This window comes from Crocuta crocuta, unplaced genomic scaffold, assembly GCF_008692635.1.
Source record: "Crocuta crocuta isolate KB4526 unplaced genomic scaffold, BGI_CrCroc_1.0 scaffold170, whole genome shotgun sequence".
Lineage (NCBI taxonomy): Eukaryota > Metazoa > Chordata > Mammalia > Carnivora > Hyaenidae > Crocuta > Crocuta crocuta.
The window spans coordinates 6696196-6710712 of record NW_027527853.1 but is presented as its reverse complement, the minus strand read 5'-3'; the positions used below and the strand labels follow the sequence as shown (position 1 = coordinate 6710712).

Sequence of the window (14517 nt, the reverse complement as noted above, 5' to 3'; positions counted from 1 at the left end):
TGAAAAGGCAAGACTATTTTTTAGTTTACCTAATATAGATTAATATGTTTTATGAATTAAATCTTCAGTAATGCAGTGGGTTTTTGTTTTTTTTTTTCACTGTTGCCCTCAGACTTTTTTAAAACAGTGGTGCTAGTCCTATTTGAGGGAACAGTGACATGTAATAAGTTTTATAAACGAAATTTACTGATGTGTGACAGAAGTAGCTACATGAGACAACTTCACTGTATTTCTTTGGTGTCCTCAATCCTGCACAGACTCACCACACAAAGTCAGTTTTAAATTTCCTGAGACTGAAATGCGTTGGTGTCGTCTGAACTTGAGCTTTAGGGAAACTTATTACTGTCCTTTTAAATATAAAAGAGATTTCTGAAGTTGACTTAAAAGTCCATGTAATCTTTTCCTACTGCTTTATGTGGGTAAATAGTAGTACAATCATCTTTAAGTAACTTTAGATTTTATTTTCTATATAATTTCATTTTTCAAAGAAAAAAAACATTATAATGCAGTCTTATTGTTTGATAGTTTTTATATTTACATTTTCATTTGCTTAAGTAGGAGGTTAAATAAGACACTGAAAGGAGGATTTGGTTTTTATTATTGAATACTGCTGACTTGTGGAAAAACAAGTCACTTGAGGTAGAAGTAGTGAGTTGGTTCTTTTTTTTTTTTTCTTTTTCTTTTTTTTTCCCCCTATAGAAAAGTGCTTCAAAAATTAAAGGCAAGGTACTGGGTGGCTAGTCAGTTAAGCATCCAACTCTTGGTTTTGGCTCGGGTTGTGATCTTGCAGTTTGTGAGTTTAAGCCCCACATCAGGCTCTGCAGTGGCAGCACAGAGCCTGGTTGGAATTCTCTCTCCTCCTCTCTGCCCTTGTGCTTGCACTGGCTCTATCTCTTAAAATAAATAAACGTTTAAAAAAAGGTAGGGCTCCTGGGTGGCTCAGTCAGCTAAGCAGTAACTCTTAATTCTGGCTCCGGTCATGATCTCAGGTTTGTGGTACCAAGACCTGCATCAGGCTCTGTCCTGACAGCATGGGGCCTGCTTGGGATTCTCTGTCTCCCTTTCTCTCTGCCCCTCCCCTGTGCATGTGCTCTTGCTCTCTCAAAATAAATAAACTTTAAAAAAATGAAAGGCATGTAGTTAAAGGACTACTAGCTGATTTGAGTGCGAAGGGCTGGTGCTGGATTAATTTTAAACCCTTGAGGCACCTGGGTGGTTCAGTAAATTAACTGTCTGGCTTTAGCTTAGGTCACGACCTCACAGTTTGTGAATTCAGGTCCCACGTTGGGCTCTGTGCGAATAGCTTGGAGCCTGAAGCCTGCTTCGGATTCTGCATATTCCTCTCTAAACGTCCCCCCCCATGCTCGCTCGCTCTCTCTCAAAAATAAACATTAAAAATTTTTAAGTATTCATTCACTTACATATATTAAAGAACACAAAGCTATATTCAGTATATATAATAGTGAAGACTAGACTTTGTTTTTGTGAAGATAAAAGGAGTCCAGAGGAAGAAAGATAAAGAGAAGAGATGCAGACAGGAATTGGACTTAGGGAACAAAATAATACCATTGGATTAAGGAAAGCCCTTTCTTTCTCATTCTCTGGGAATAAGCATTAGGCCATCTTCACTTACTCTCTGCTTTTAAAATCACTTGATGATACTTTATTTCCACAGCCTTCCTAGTCCTTATTTGTCTGTAGACGGGGGACTTGGTGTGAATCACTAGGACAGTGACATCTACATATTATTACCTGTATTACACATTATTATGTGTTCATTTGTGTTTGTTTAGATGCATCAGGCTAGATGTTTCTTCCTAAGTATTAGAAAACTTGTCTCAGAGCACACAAAACTAAACCGACGGCATAAAATGGCTGGTGATAACTATCCCACCTAGCAGCACATGGCACATGTATTAAAAATATTCATTTTTCAAAGCCTTGAAAACCTGTCTCAAATGCAACACTGAATCTGTATATCTAACAATCTCTTGTTTGGAAAGTATAAAAAAGGTTTATCAGTCCTCTGATTAAACCCCCTGAAATTAAACCCACGGATAGCTCCCCCCTTTGGTTTATTAGGTTTAAGTTATCCCTACTTTTAAGGCAAGATAGTAAAAAGTAAGAGCTTTTACTAATATTGATATTCTTTTGACCTTTTTTGAGCACCACAGTTTATTATTTGTTTCTTTTCTCCCCCCAAACATTTGTACTTTGCATACAAACATGAATAAAAGTGTTATTCTTGCAGCTTTTCTCATTTAGGCTTCCTCATGTAAATCAAAGAACACAAAAAACTATTTGACTCTTAATTTTCCCAAGAATCATAAGTGGAGTTCCTTGACTACAAACATCACCTAGAAACTTGTTAGAAACACAAGTTCTCAGGCCTCACCCCAGACACACTGAATTAGAAAATCTAGAGATAGGATCCAATGCACATGAAAATTTGAGAACCACTGGCATAGAGTGGTACTTCTCAAACTTTAGTGTGCTTACAGATCCTCTAGGGATTTTGTTAAAATGCAGACTCTGACTCCTTAGATGGGGGTCTGAGATTCTGCATTTGTAACAAACCCCAGGTGATGCCAGTGCTCCTGTGATGCAGTGTACCTTTATGTATATTTGCCATGAATGATTGCTGATGATTGGTAGTTTAGCTTACCTTTATGTAACTAGTAGTAGTGATAATGATAAAATTTACCCACTAGCTTTAGCCAGAGATGGTACAGGCATAGAGAGGACCAGAGGGATTCCCAATAAATGACAAGGTAAGATAAGAGTAAATAGTTTCTGGGGTACCTGGGTGGCTCAGTCGGTTTGGTGTCCCAACTCTTAATGTCGACTCAGGTTATGATCCCAGGGTCGTGAGATTGAGCCCTGTGTGGGGCTCTGCGCTGACTGGGTTCAGAGCTTGGGATTCTCTCTCTACCTTTCTAACTCGCCCTCCCCTGCTCTCTCTCAAAATAAGTAAATAAATTATAAAAAAGAAAATAGTTTCTGAGAATACTGACTTAATGCAACAAGAAAGTAAACCAGACATTTGAAATTTCTACTAAACAAATGAAAACAAGAAGTCAGGATATTCAGCATCATGTGTGTACTATGTTCCATCCTACAGAAATTGTGTACTGTTCAGAGTGTCAACTGCAGAGACATTGAAGGGCGTCAGTCCACACCGCTCCATTTTGCAGCTGGCTACAATAGGGTGTCTGTGGTGGAGTACCTGCTGCAGCACGGCGCTGATGTGCACGCTAAAGATAAAGGGCAAGTACCAACAGCTCCTGGGCCTCTTCTCCTTTATCTGCCCTTTCTAGGAAAATACAGAAAAAACAAATTGAAAATCTTTTTGATAGTTGGGTTGGTAGCTCTTTTATTTTCAGAGAAGTTTGTTACCTAACACTGGCTTAAAGGTAGCTTCTTAATTTCAGTTAAGATTTTATGATGGTTCTGGAGTGCCTCAGTGGCTCAGTTGTTTGAGCGTCCATCTCCTGATTTGGGCTCAGGTCATGGTCCTAGGATCAAGCATAGAGCCTGCTTGAGATTCTCTCTCCCTCTGCCCCTCCCCTCCTTGCACACTTTTCTCTCTCTCTCTCCCTAAAAATAATAAATAGGGGCGCCTGGGTGGCTTAGTCGGTTAAGCTTCCGACTTTCGCTTAGGTCATGATCTCGTGGTTCGTGGGTTCGAGCCCCGCGTCGGGCTCTTTGCTGACTGCCAGCTCAGAGCCTGGAGCCTGTTTCAGAGTCTGTGACTCCCTCTCTCTCTGACCCTCCCCTGCTCACGCTGTCTCTCTCTCTCTCTCTCCTAGAAATAAATTAAAAAAATAAATAAAACATTTTTTAAAAATAAATAAAATAAAAATAATAAATAGATTTTATAATGGTTAGCATTTATATAAAGACTTCTTTGTATAATGCTTTGTAATCTTAAAATGACCAAGGAGATTAGTGTGTTTGATTTTTAATATAGTGAGTTTTTCCATTTGCATTGAGGATATTTGAATTCTTTATTTTTCTTTAAAAATACACAGTTCTCAGTTCTAAGTAGTTTTTAGTGTTTGTTATATTCTCTGCAGTTTAAAATATTTTTCAGATCTCCTCCCCAGACCCTCCGAAAGTAATTCCATTTCTGTTTTCAAAAAATTTAAGTTCTATTAAATACAAGCAGTGTAATCTTTTAAATTAAATCTTTGTGGGGGCACCTGGGTGGCTCCATCAGTTGAGTGTCTGACTTCAGCTTAGGTCATGATCTCAACATTCACGGGTTTGAGCCCCACATCAGGCTTTGCGCCGACAACAAGGAGCCTGCTTTGGATTTTCTGTCCCTCCTCTGCTTGTGCTGTGTCTGTCTCTCTCTCAAAAATAAATAAGCATTGAAAAATAAATAAATAGGAGCACCTGAGTGGTTCAGTCAGTTGAATGTCTGACTTCAGCCTAGGTCATGATTTCGTGGTTCACAAGCTCGAGCCCTGCATTGGGCTCTGTGCTGACAGCTTGGAGCCTGGAGCCTGCTTTGGATTCTGTGGCTCCCTCCCTCTCTGCCTTTCCCCTGTGTGTGCATACATGCTTGCTCGCTCTCTTTCTCTCTCTCTCTCTCAAAAATAAACATTTAAAAAGAATTTTTTTAATAAATAAAAATTTTAAAAATACATATTTTTGTGTTGCATTGCTTATGTAATTTTTCATTTCAGAGGCCTTGTACCTTTGCACAATGCATGTTCTTATGGACATTATGAAGTTGCAGAACTTCTTGTTAAGCATGGAGCAGTGGTTAATGTAGCTGATTTATGGAAATTTACACCTTTACATGAAGCTGCAGCAAAAGGAAAATATGAAATTTGCAAACTCCTACTTCAGGTATATTTACTTATTGTGGACTGGGTTTATTACATAGAATATGTTTATATTTCTAATAACTTTTAATATAAACTTAAACTTGTAAAGGGGTATGAAACAAAGCTAATTCTCCACCTCAATTTCAGAATAAGTGTCATGAGCAGTTGTATATCTTAATCTATGAGGATGTTTACCACACACAGATTTATTATATATAAAAGTCAGCTATCTTCATGTTACAGTTCTCTCACTATTGTCTTAGTTTTCCTATAGTCCTTTAACCTCAAGACATTTGATGGATTATGTAATTTATAAGCCAGATTTTTTGGCACTAATAAAAGTGATAGTACTGGTTTAATACAGGTACCAGCGTAGATATTTTACAGTTAAAACAAACATTAGAGCATTTTGCTGCCTCAGTCAGTAGAGCATATGACTAAGTTAAATTTATACTTTATGTCAGTGTAAAAACTGAAAATAGCATACATCAAAGTAAACTGTTAATGAAATACTACCTTATTTTGAACATAGTTTAAAATTTTTACTACTTATAGGGGTACCATGTAACTCTTGATCTCAGGGTCATGAGTTCAAGCCCCATGTTGGGTATGGAACCTATTTTAATAATAATAATAATAATAATAATAATTAAAAAATTAATTGCATCATAAAAGCCCAATAATATTTAACTGCCTCTGTATTCTTATTATAATTTTCTATGTACTAAATCAGATATAACAACCATGTTAATCTTTAAGGTAGAGTCTCTCCATATAAAATAGGTGTTTTTGGTGTAGTTACATTGACTATTTTCTCATTGACTAAAGGCAAACTTAAGCTAGTACCTCTTTGTTTTTCACATGCCCAGCATGGTGCAGACCCTACAAAGAAAAACAGGGATGGAAATACTCCTTTGGATCTTGTTAAAGACGGAGATACAGACATCCAAGATCTCCTTCGGGGAGATGCAGCCCTGTTAGATGCTGCCAAGAAGGGCTGTTTAGCCAGAGTAAAGAAGTTGTCCTCTCCTGATAACGTAAATTGTCGTGATACCCAAGGCCGACATTCGACACCTTTACATTTAGCAGGTAAGTTGAATGAAGTTATACACATTTAAGCTGGTGACATCTGAGGTTCATTTTACCAGAGTAAAATATTTCCTGCAAGTAAATTTAAAAGACGCAAATCATATATCTTCTTATACCACTGTCACCTGAGTATATTTGTACAGGGCAACTGTATTTCATGTTCACACATGCTAGTGTGTTACATTCAGTAAGAACAATTGAAAGAGGCTCTACCAGTCTCTCTAATTTTTAATTGGTGATTGAATTTTGGCCATATAAACTTCAAAAAATAAGCCTGCTTGAGCCAGCCTTCCTCCTCATGCTGAAACTTTCCATTCTTAGGATAGCTATTAAGCACAAGCAGAAAAAAAATCTTAAGACTTTAAATAAAGTTACATAAACTGGGACACCTGGGTGGCTCAGTTGGTTGAGCGTCCAACTTTGGCTCAGGTCATGATCTCATGGTTTGTGTGTTTGAGTCCCACGTTCGAGCCGTCAGCACAGAGCCTGGATCCTGCTTCAGATTCTGTCTCTCCCTCTCTCTGCCTCTCCCCCACTCACATTGTGTTTCTCTCTCTCTCTCTCAAAAATATTTAAAAATTTTTTTTTGTTTTTTAAATAAAAATTTACATAAACCTATTGCCAAAGTAAATTGTTATATTTGTTAGGACTGCCATAGGAAGGTACTGCATAGTGGGTACTTCAACAACAGACGTATTTTCTCACAGTTCTGGATATGAACGTATTGGCAGGATTAATCTCTCCTTGGGCTGCAGATGGCCACATTGTGTCATCACATGCCTGGTGTCTGTTGTGTGCACATGCCTGATGTCTCTCACTATGTGTCCTAATCTCCTTTTATAAGGACACCAGCCAGGCTGGATTAGGGCTTTCCCTACCAGCCTCGTTTTAACTTAATTACCTCTTTCAAGACCTCATCTCTAAATACAGTCCCATTCTAAAGTATTGATGGTTAGAGCTTCAACATAGGAATTTGGGAGACAGTTGAGCACATAACATTTTTATAAGTTTTTACTCATGAAATGGCACGGTGCANATGACCTAAGCGAAAGTCGGACGCTTAGCTGACTAAGCCACCCAGGCGCCCCACAGTGCAATTGTTTTTAGTGCAGGTGACAGCATGGTTTCAGTGCAGCTTCTTCAGCTACATGGAAAATACTAGGGAATGGGCCATTAAAATCCCTGAACTTACAGCTATTATTTNTAGATCAACCACATCTTCTTGATCCATTCGTCCGTTGATGGACACTTAGGCTCTTTCCATGTTTTAGCTCTTGTTGAGAGTGCTGTATGAACTTACAGCTATTATTCCATTGGTGTCACATTATAGGCATAATTTGACTCATACAAGTTTATCTAAATACACATAGGTTAAAGGGAAAAAAGTAATGTAGGTGTTTCTGCTACTTTGTGTGATATGGGAGACAGATGTCTACTCTTAGTTTTTTTTTTTTTTCTCTCAGTTTATGTTAGTCTCATAATGTGAATAACTGAGTGTGTTCCTAGTATTAAAAAGACAATTTTGGGGACTCCTGGGTGGCTCCAACTGGGTTAAGCATCAGGTCATGATTTCACAATTCATGAGTTCGAACCCCATGTTGGGCTCTGTGCTGACAGCTCAGAGCCTGGAGCCTGCTTCAGATTCTGTGTCTCCCTCTCTCTCTGCCCCTTCCCCACTTGTACTCTGTCTCTCAAAAAATAAATAGTTAAAAAAATTTTTTTTAAGACAATTTTGGTTATATGTGATTTTTACCTTTAAATTTTCACCCCCCTCTAAGTTGGGACCCCACTGTCCAAGGAAGAGAATTACACAGTATGTCTTCTAGAGAATTTTGGAAGTGATAATCACAGGTGCTAACATGGTGACAAAAAACTTTTATACTTCCACTGGTAATCAGGAGTTTTTCATCCATGCAAGACAGGATGTGATGTGATCTCTGATTTGAATTATACTGTGTATATTTATTTATATTAACTCTTCTATATCTTTATGGCAGGTTATCTAGAACATTTAACAATAACTATTTAAATCCGTGTTGTCTTTATAAGTGGTAAATAGGTTGTATATCCAAAACATTTCTTACACTTCTGCAGTATACTACCTTGAGACCTGAAAGGACTTTTGGATTCATTGTAATACTTAGTTTATGGTAGTTCTGTGATTTTGTTTTTCCCTTCTTGATCTTACTAAATGTTTTGACTTAAAATCCTTTAGCAAAAAATAAAAACCACCGGAAAAATAAATGTGAATAAAATAATGTATGATTGTGTGTCAAATAAAATACACATTATCATAAGACTGTATACTAAGATAGCTGACAGTTCCTAGGATGACAGCTAAGAAGTTATGATATATTAATAAAATACTGTGTTTCACTTCCTGGCTTTAGCAACACTAGGTTCTACTATCAGACTTGCAGAGATGTGTATCCCTAATATCTCTCTCGACAAAAAGCATGTCTTTGCAGCCTTCCAGGAAAATGGAGTCTTGAGACCCATGCTGGTGTGCTGTCTCCTGTTTTGCTGGCCACTTGTGCTTCTAACTTGGCTTTTATTTGCTTAAATGCCTTTTATTTGTAGCCCTTGAAACCATGTACCTGAGTTCAGAAAGTTGTATATAACAACCATAAAGGCAGGAACTTGGGTAGAAGGTTTTAAAAGGAAAGATACAAGCAAATCAATCATTATAACTTTTGAGAGTCTGTGGAATGAACATTATCACTGAAGGCTTCCAACTTGAGACCAGTGGGCAAATTTTTCCATAAGATAAATTTTTAATATACTCTAGTGGGGAATTTTAGATTTCTGTAAACTTGCTTTATTTTTTAGACTATCTATGTTTTTTGTATAGATATATAAAGATATATAGATGTAATTTTTTATAGTAACAAGTGGAAGTAATTTTACTTCTTTTCTAAATTAGCTGGTTATAATAATTTAGAAGTTGCAGAGTATTTGTTGCAACATGGAGCTGATGTGAATGCCCAAGACAAAGGAGGACTTATTCCTTTACATAACGCAGCATCTTATGGGGTAAGTTCTTTCATATTATCTTTAAAAATCTCTAAAATTTTCGGGGCTCATGGATGGATCAGTTACGCGACTGACTTTGGCTCAGGTCATGATCTCACAGTTCATGGGTTTGAGCCCCGAGTTGGGTTCTGTGCTGACAGCTTACTAGCCTGGAGTCTGCTTCAAATTCTCTGTGTGTGTGTATGTGTGTGTGTGTGTGTGTGTGTCTCCCCCTCTCAAAAATAAATGTTAAAAAAAAGTTTCTTTTTAAATCCCTAATTTTTTTAAGTGAAAATCAATATTGCAATTTTCTAAGGGCATTTAGTTTGACTTTTTCATTTTATAGAGGAATAAATATGAGGGCTAAAGAAATTAAATATTGTCCAGGTTTCAGTTCTGAACCTGTTGTAAGCTTGCGGTGGGACATACAACACATTTGTCATTCATAGTACTTTCCTTAGCACCTCTTATTTTCAGTGAGATGTTGATGATTTTATTTGTTAGTGCCAGGAAACCCACTGGGACTCCTAGAGCCCATAGAGATTCTCAGATGCATTATTCCTGACTTTATAAATGCCCTAGATGTTACTAATAGTATTGGCCACCTTCAGTAGTGTAGTTTGAATAATTGGGGAAGGTTGCTGGTTTATAAACTGATGCTCAGCAGTTACACTTGAATAAATGAGAAATTGTTTAAGCCACGTTCATTTATTTAGTTCCTGTCCTTTGTAGAATTCTTAAATGTTTTCTGATTTCTCAAGTTATTAAAATGTCTACTGTAATTTTTAATCAACTGCCCATAAACTATGATGTTGGGGAGAAACACGGCTTTTCATTTCCAGAGTAAGTTTGAAAATATGGAAAAATATAGCTAGTTTCTTCTTAGGAACTAAAATGTGGTAATATTTCTGACTATAACAGGAGTATTTTCTTTTACAGCATGTAGATGTAGCAGCTTTACTAATAAAGTATAATGCCTGTGTCAATGCTACGGACAAGTGGGCTTTCACACCTTTGCATGAAGCAGCCCAAAAGGGACGAACACAGCTTTGTGCTTTATTATTGGCCCACGGAGCTGACCCTACTCTAAAAAATCAGGAAGGACAAACACCTTTAGACTTAGTTTCAGTAAGTGTTGAACTCTTTGAAAAATCTCAGTGCTTTTCTAACTTCTTAAAGTTCACTTGGTACATATAGAATGTCTTTATGGTACATGTGGCAAAATCTGTTTTTTAGCCCAATTTAAATATAGGATTTCTTTGGTGGTAAAATGTAATACATAAATAATAGGACTGTTAATGAGCTATTCTGAGTGCGTTTGGAAATGGGAAAAAGAAGTATGAGGTAGAGCTGCTTACGTTAATTTGGAAGTAAAACAGGTGCAGGCCCTCAGTGAAGGCTGTTACAGTACATACTGTGCAAGGTCATATAGGATACTGGTCTTGATGAATTTCCCAGCTGGGGACATTGCCCTCAGGGTACAGCCACAAAGCCTGCTTCTTGTCAGGATTCCGTTTCCTCCCACACTGCCTATTCCCAAAGTTTCTGTTACATGCTTACCTCCCCAAATGTGTTCATGAAACAAGCTTGTTCCTCCAGTCTTCTAGGAGGTTTTTTTGGGTTTGTTTGTTTTTCTCCCCTCTCCTGGGAACTCATGTGGAAGTCTCCATTGTAGCCTCCACTTCCACTTTGGCCACTGTGACACAAGCTCCTCTCTCGCCTCGACCACTGAGGAAATTGGCCAGGGCAGTGGAGGGAAAGAGAGAAGAAATTCTCGTTGAGATAGGAAGGAAGGGCAGTCCCTTCTCCATATTGCTTTCTACTAAGAGAGATTTCACTGTTACAAGTTAAACTGAGAAGCTGATTCAGTTCAGCTTCATTGGGAGTTAAGTAGATTTTTCTCAGCAGGCTTACAGCCCAACCATATTTGCAACATTTCCTCAGGGAAGTGTCTTTCCAATCCCAAACTACCTAGGGAACGCATTTTTCTATTCATTCCACCCATCTGTTAGCCTACCAGACATAATTGACGTGAAGCAAAGTGCTCTAGAGAATACATGTGGGCTTTAGAGTCTAACAGACTTGCCGTAGAATTCTGGCTACCACTTGTAGTTGTACAGTCTTTCAACTTGCCTAATCTGGAAGCCTCACTCACATCATCTATAATGGGGTAAAATGTCTGGTTAAGGTGTGCCTGACCAGCTCAGTCAGAAGAGCATGCAACTCTTAATCTGAAGTTTGTAAATTCGAGCTCCACATTGGATATAGTGATTACTTAAAAATAAAATCTTTGAAAAGTGTGTGTGTGTACTGAGATACTACCTCATGCCAGTCAGAGTGGCTAAAATAAACAAATCAGGAGACTCTAGATGCTGACAAGGATGTGGAGAAATGGGCACCCTCCTACACTGTTGGTGGGAATGTAAGCTTGTGCAACCCCACTGGAAAACAGTATGGAGGTTCCTCAGAAAGTTAACAATAGAACTCCCCTGTGACCCAGCAGTAGCACTGCTAGGAATTTACCCAAGGGATACAGGAGTGCTGATGCATAGGGGCACATGGACCCCAATGTTCATAGCAGCACTCTCCACAATAGCCAAATCATGGAAAGAAACTAAGTGTCCATCAACTGATAAATGGATCAAGATGTGGTATATTTATACAGTGGAATGTATAAATGGCAATGAGAAAGAATGAAATCTTGCCATTTGTAGCAACATGGATGGAACTAGAGGGTGTTATGCTGAGCGAAATAAGTCAGGCAGAGAAGGACAGATACCGTATGTTTGCACGTATAGGTGGATTAGGAGGAACTTAATGGAGGACCATGGGGAGAAGAAGGGGAAAAATAGTTGGGGAGAGGAAGGGAGGCAAACCATGAGAGACTCTTGAATGCTGAAAACAAACTGAGGGTTCATGGGGGTGGGTAATGGGGGAAGGGGGGTGATGGACATGGGAGAGGGCACTTGTTGGGATGAACACTGGGTGTTATATCTAAACCAACTTGACAGTAAACTTAAAAAAAAATTGGAAGAAAACTGTGTGTTTGTGTGTCTGGTTAATATGAGAATTAACGTAATGTTCTTAAAGTCCCAGGCATGATAGCAGGTACATAAGGCACCCAATAGATGATGCTAATATTATTTTAAAATGTTACATACAAACTCTGGGTGCTGTGGAAGTCCTCAGACTTGGGAAGAAAAAAAGATAAGGATTAGAATAGATAGTATAAATGTGACTAACCATGAAAACAAGTACTGATTTACTTCTTGCTGACTGTTAGTGTCTTAATTAAGCATTGTGAAAAAGAATATATGTCACTAATTAAGCAAATTAATAAACTAGTAGATTTAATTAAAATGATTATCTTTGTTTTCTCCCCCAAATAATATTCAATTTTAAGGACGTATCACTGAATATTCTCCAGGAAATAAAAACAAACCATTGCTAAAGCTACGTGTAGATTGAATTACAGTAAAACCTTGGTTTGGGAGCATAATTCATTCCAGAAACATGCTTGTAATCCAAAGCATTTGTATATTAAAGCACATTTCAAGAACCATCAGTTCAGTTTGATCATGTGACATTCAGGGTCACGTACTACTCATACTGCAAGCCTTTGCTCGCTTTTCAAGTTAAAATTTATTAGAAATGTTTGCTTATCTTGAGGAACACTCACAGAACAAGTTACTCACAGTTCAAGGTTTTACTGCTTTCAGAATAATTGCGATAGTGTTATAAAGTTCGTACCTTTTAAAATTGCTGTTACTATAATTCATGTCCTTTTCAGAAAATCATAGTATCAAAGTTAGGGTTTTTTGTGCTTAGCCACATTTCACAGGTTTGTTTTTATTCTCTATCTTGGAAGAGATGTTCTGAATTATGTTTTATATTTAATAGTTTAGCTGGATATCACTTATTTGCTTTACTTTTTAAAATAATCATTTTATATTCTGTGTAATTCTTAATGCAAATCTGAGTTTTTGTCATTTTTAAATGCATTCTGTTGGGTATAGGAGAAGTCTAAAACTTGCTTATCACGGATTTAATCTCTCTCTGACACACACTAGGCAGATGATGTTAGCGCTCTCCTGACAGCAGCCATGCCCCCTTCTGCTCTGCCTTCGTGTTATAAACCTCAAGTGCTCAATGGTGTGAGAAGCCCCGGAGCTACCGGAGATGCTCTGTCTTCAGGTCCATCCAGCCCATCAAGTCTTTCTGCAGCCAGCAGTCTTGACAACTTGTCTGGGAGTTTTTCTGAACTGTCTTCAGTAGTTAGTTCAAGTGGAACAGAGGGTGCCTCTAGTTTGGAGAAAAAGGAGGGTGAGAATAACTTTCTAACTTGTATTATAGTCACACATTTGTCATTTAGCATGCAGACAAGTCACTTTTTAATGTTAAATACAACTGTTACTAGATTAATTAGCACGGTCTAGTCTTTTATTGTTTTCTTATATTACACTTTTCAAAAGGTTTAGAAGTTGTGTGGTTGAGCAGTTATCCCTTTACCTCCTGTACTATATTATTACAGAGTTATGAGATGTCTTTACTCCATGTCAGAGTACCCAATTGTGGTGATCATTTTTTTTTTTTTAAGGTTTTTATTTATTTCTAGAAGAGAGAGAGAGACAGCGTGAGCAGGGGAGGGTCAGAGAGAGAGGGAGTCACAGACTGAAACAGGCTCCAGGCTCTGAGCTGGCAGTCAGCACAGAGCCCGACGCGGGGCCCGAACTCACGAACCGTGAGATCATGACCTAAGCGAAAGTCGGAAGCTTAACCGACTAAGCCACCCAGGCGCCCCGATCATTTTTTTAAAAAGGAAAGAAAAAGACACATACTTGCAGTCTTTATAAGCTGTTCTCTTTACCTTTTACCTGTCAAAATTCATCTCACCTTATGTAACATTGTGGGACTTGTTTTCCTAACATTTTTGTGAGGTAGTTTCTATCCTCAAAGATAAGGAAACTTTTTGAGTAGAAATATAATTGATATACTAGTTTCGGTATGGAAACTTATTTTAAAGATACAGTTAAAAATAATTTTTTTAATGAAAAGATTTTATTTTTTTAGCCTGAGAGTGCCCCATTGGCTGTTTCTTCTATGATGCTGAGATTTTGTAGCTTTCTCTTTTTGCAATTTCTGATGCAAATTTTTGCTTCATCTTTGCATTCTTGATGTATATAGTAATACCACATAACCTTGTTGTTATAATGTTGATATACATTATTCTGTTTGTTTGTTCTGGATTTTTTATTTTCCAGTTCCAGCAGTAGATTTTAGCATAACTCAATTTGTGAGGAATCTTGGGCTTGAGCACCTAATGGATATATTTGAGAGAGAACAGGTGAGTAGATGAATTGTTTTGCTTGGTTTGGTGTTCTGTGAGCCCTCAAGAAAAAATTAAGACATCCTTGAAATGCCTTAAACCATTCAACCTATTTGTGAGGAGAGAAGAATGTTTTTTTAAGAGACTAGAAATCAGTTACTCTTCCAGTTGGGCTTGATCTTAGAATTTCTGCTTAGTTTATTAGCACATAAAAATGGACTCTTATGAAATAAAAAGTACATTGAAACAAACAAA

General features: G+C 37.7%; 1 protein-coding gene across 1 annotated transcript in view; it reads left to right on the top strand.

The window, feature by feature from the left end:
- TNKS2 (tankyrase 2) overlaps positions 1 to 14517 on the top strand; it is a 65833-nt gene that overhangs the window by 35023 nt on the left and 16293 nt on the right. Inside the window, exons 15-21 of the mRNA XM_077780425.1 lie at positions 3122 to 3267; positions 4692 to 4857; positions 5705 to 5924; positions 8848 to 8957; positions 9876 to 10064; positions 13007 to 13259; positions 14198 to 14280. Of these exons, the coding sequence (XP_077636551.1) occupies positions 3122 to 3267; positions 4692 to 4857; positions 5705 to 5924; positions 8848 to 8957; positions 9876 to 10064; positions 13007 to 13259; positions 14198 to 14280 (1167 nt within the window). The remainder of the gene's footprint in view (positions 1 to 3121; positions 3268 to 4691; positions 4858 to 5704; positions 5925 to 8847; positions 8958 to 9875; positions 10065 to 13006; positions 13260 to 14197; positions 14281 to 14517) is intronic.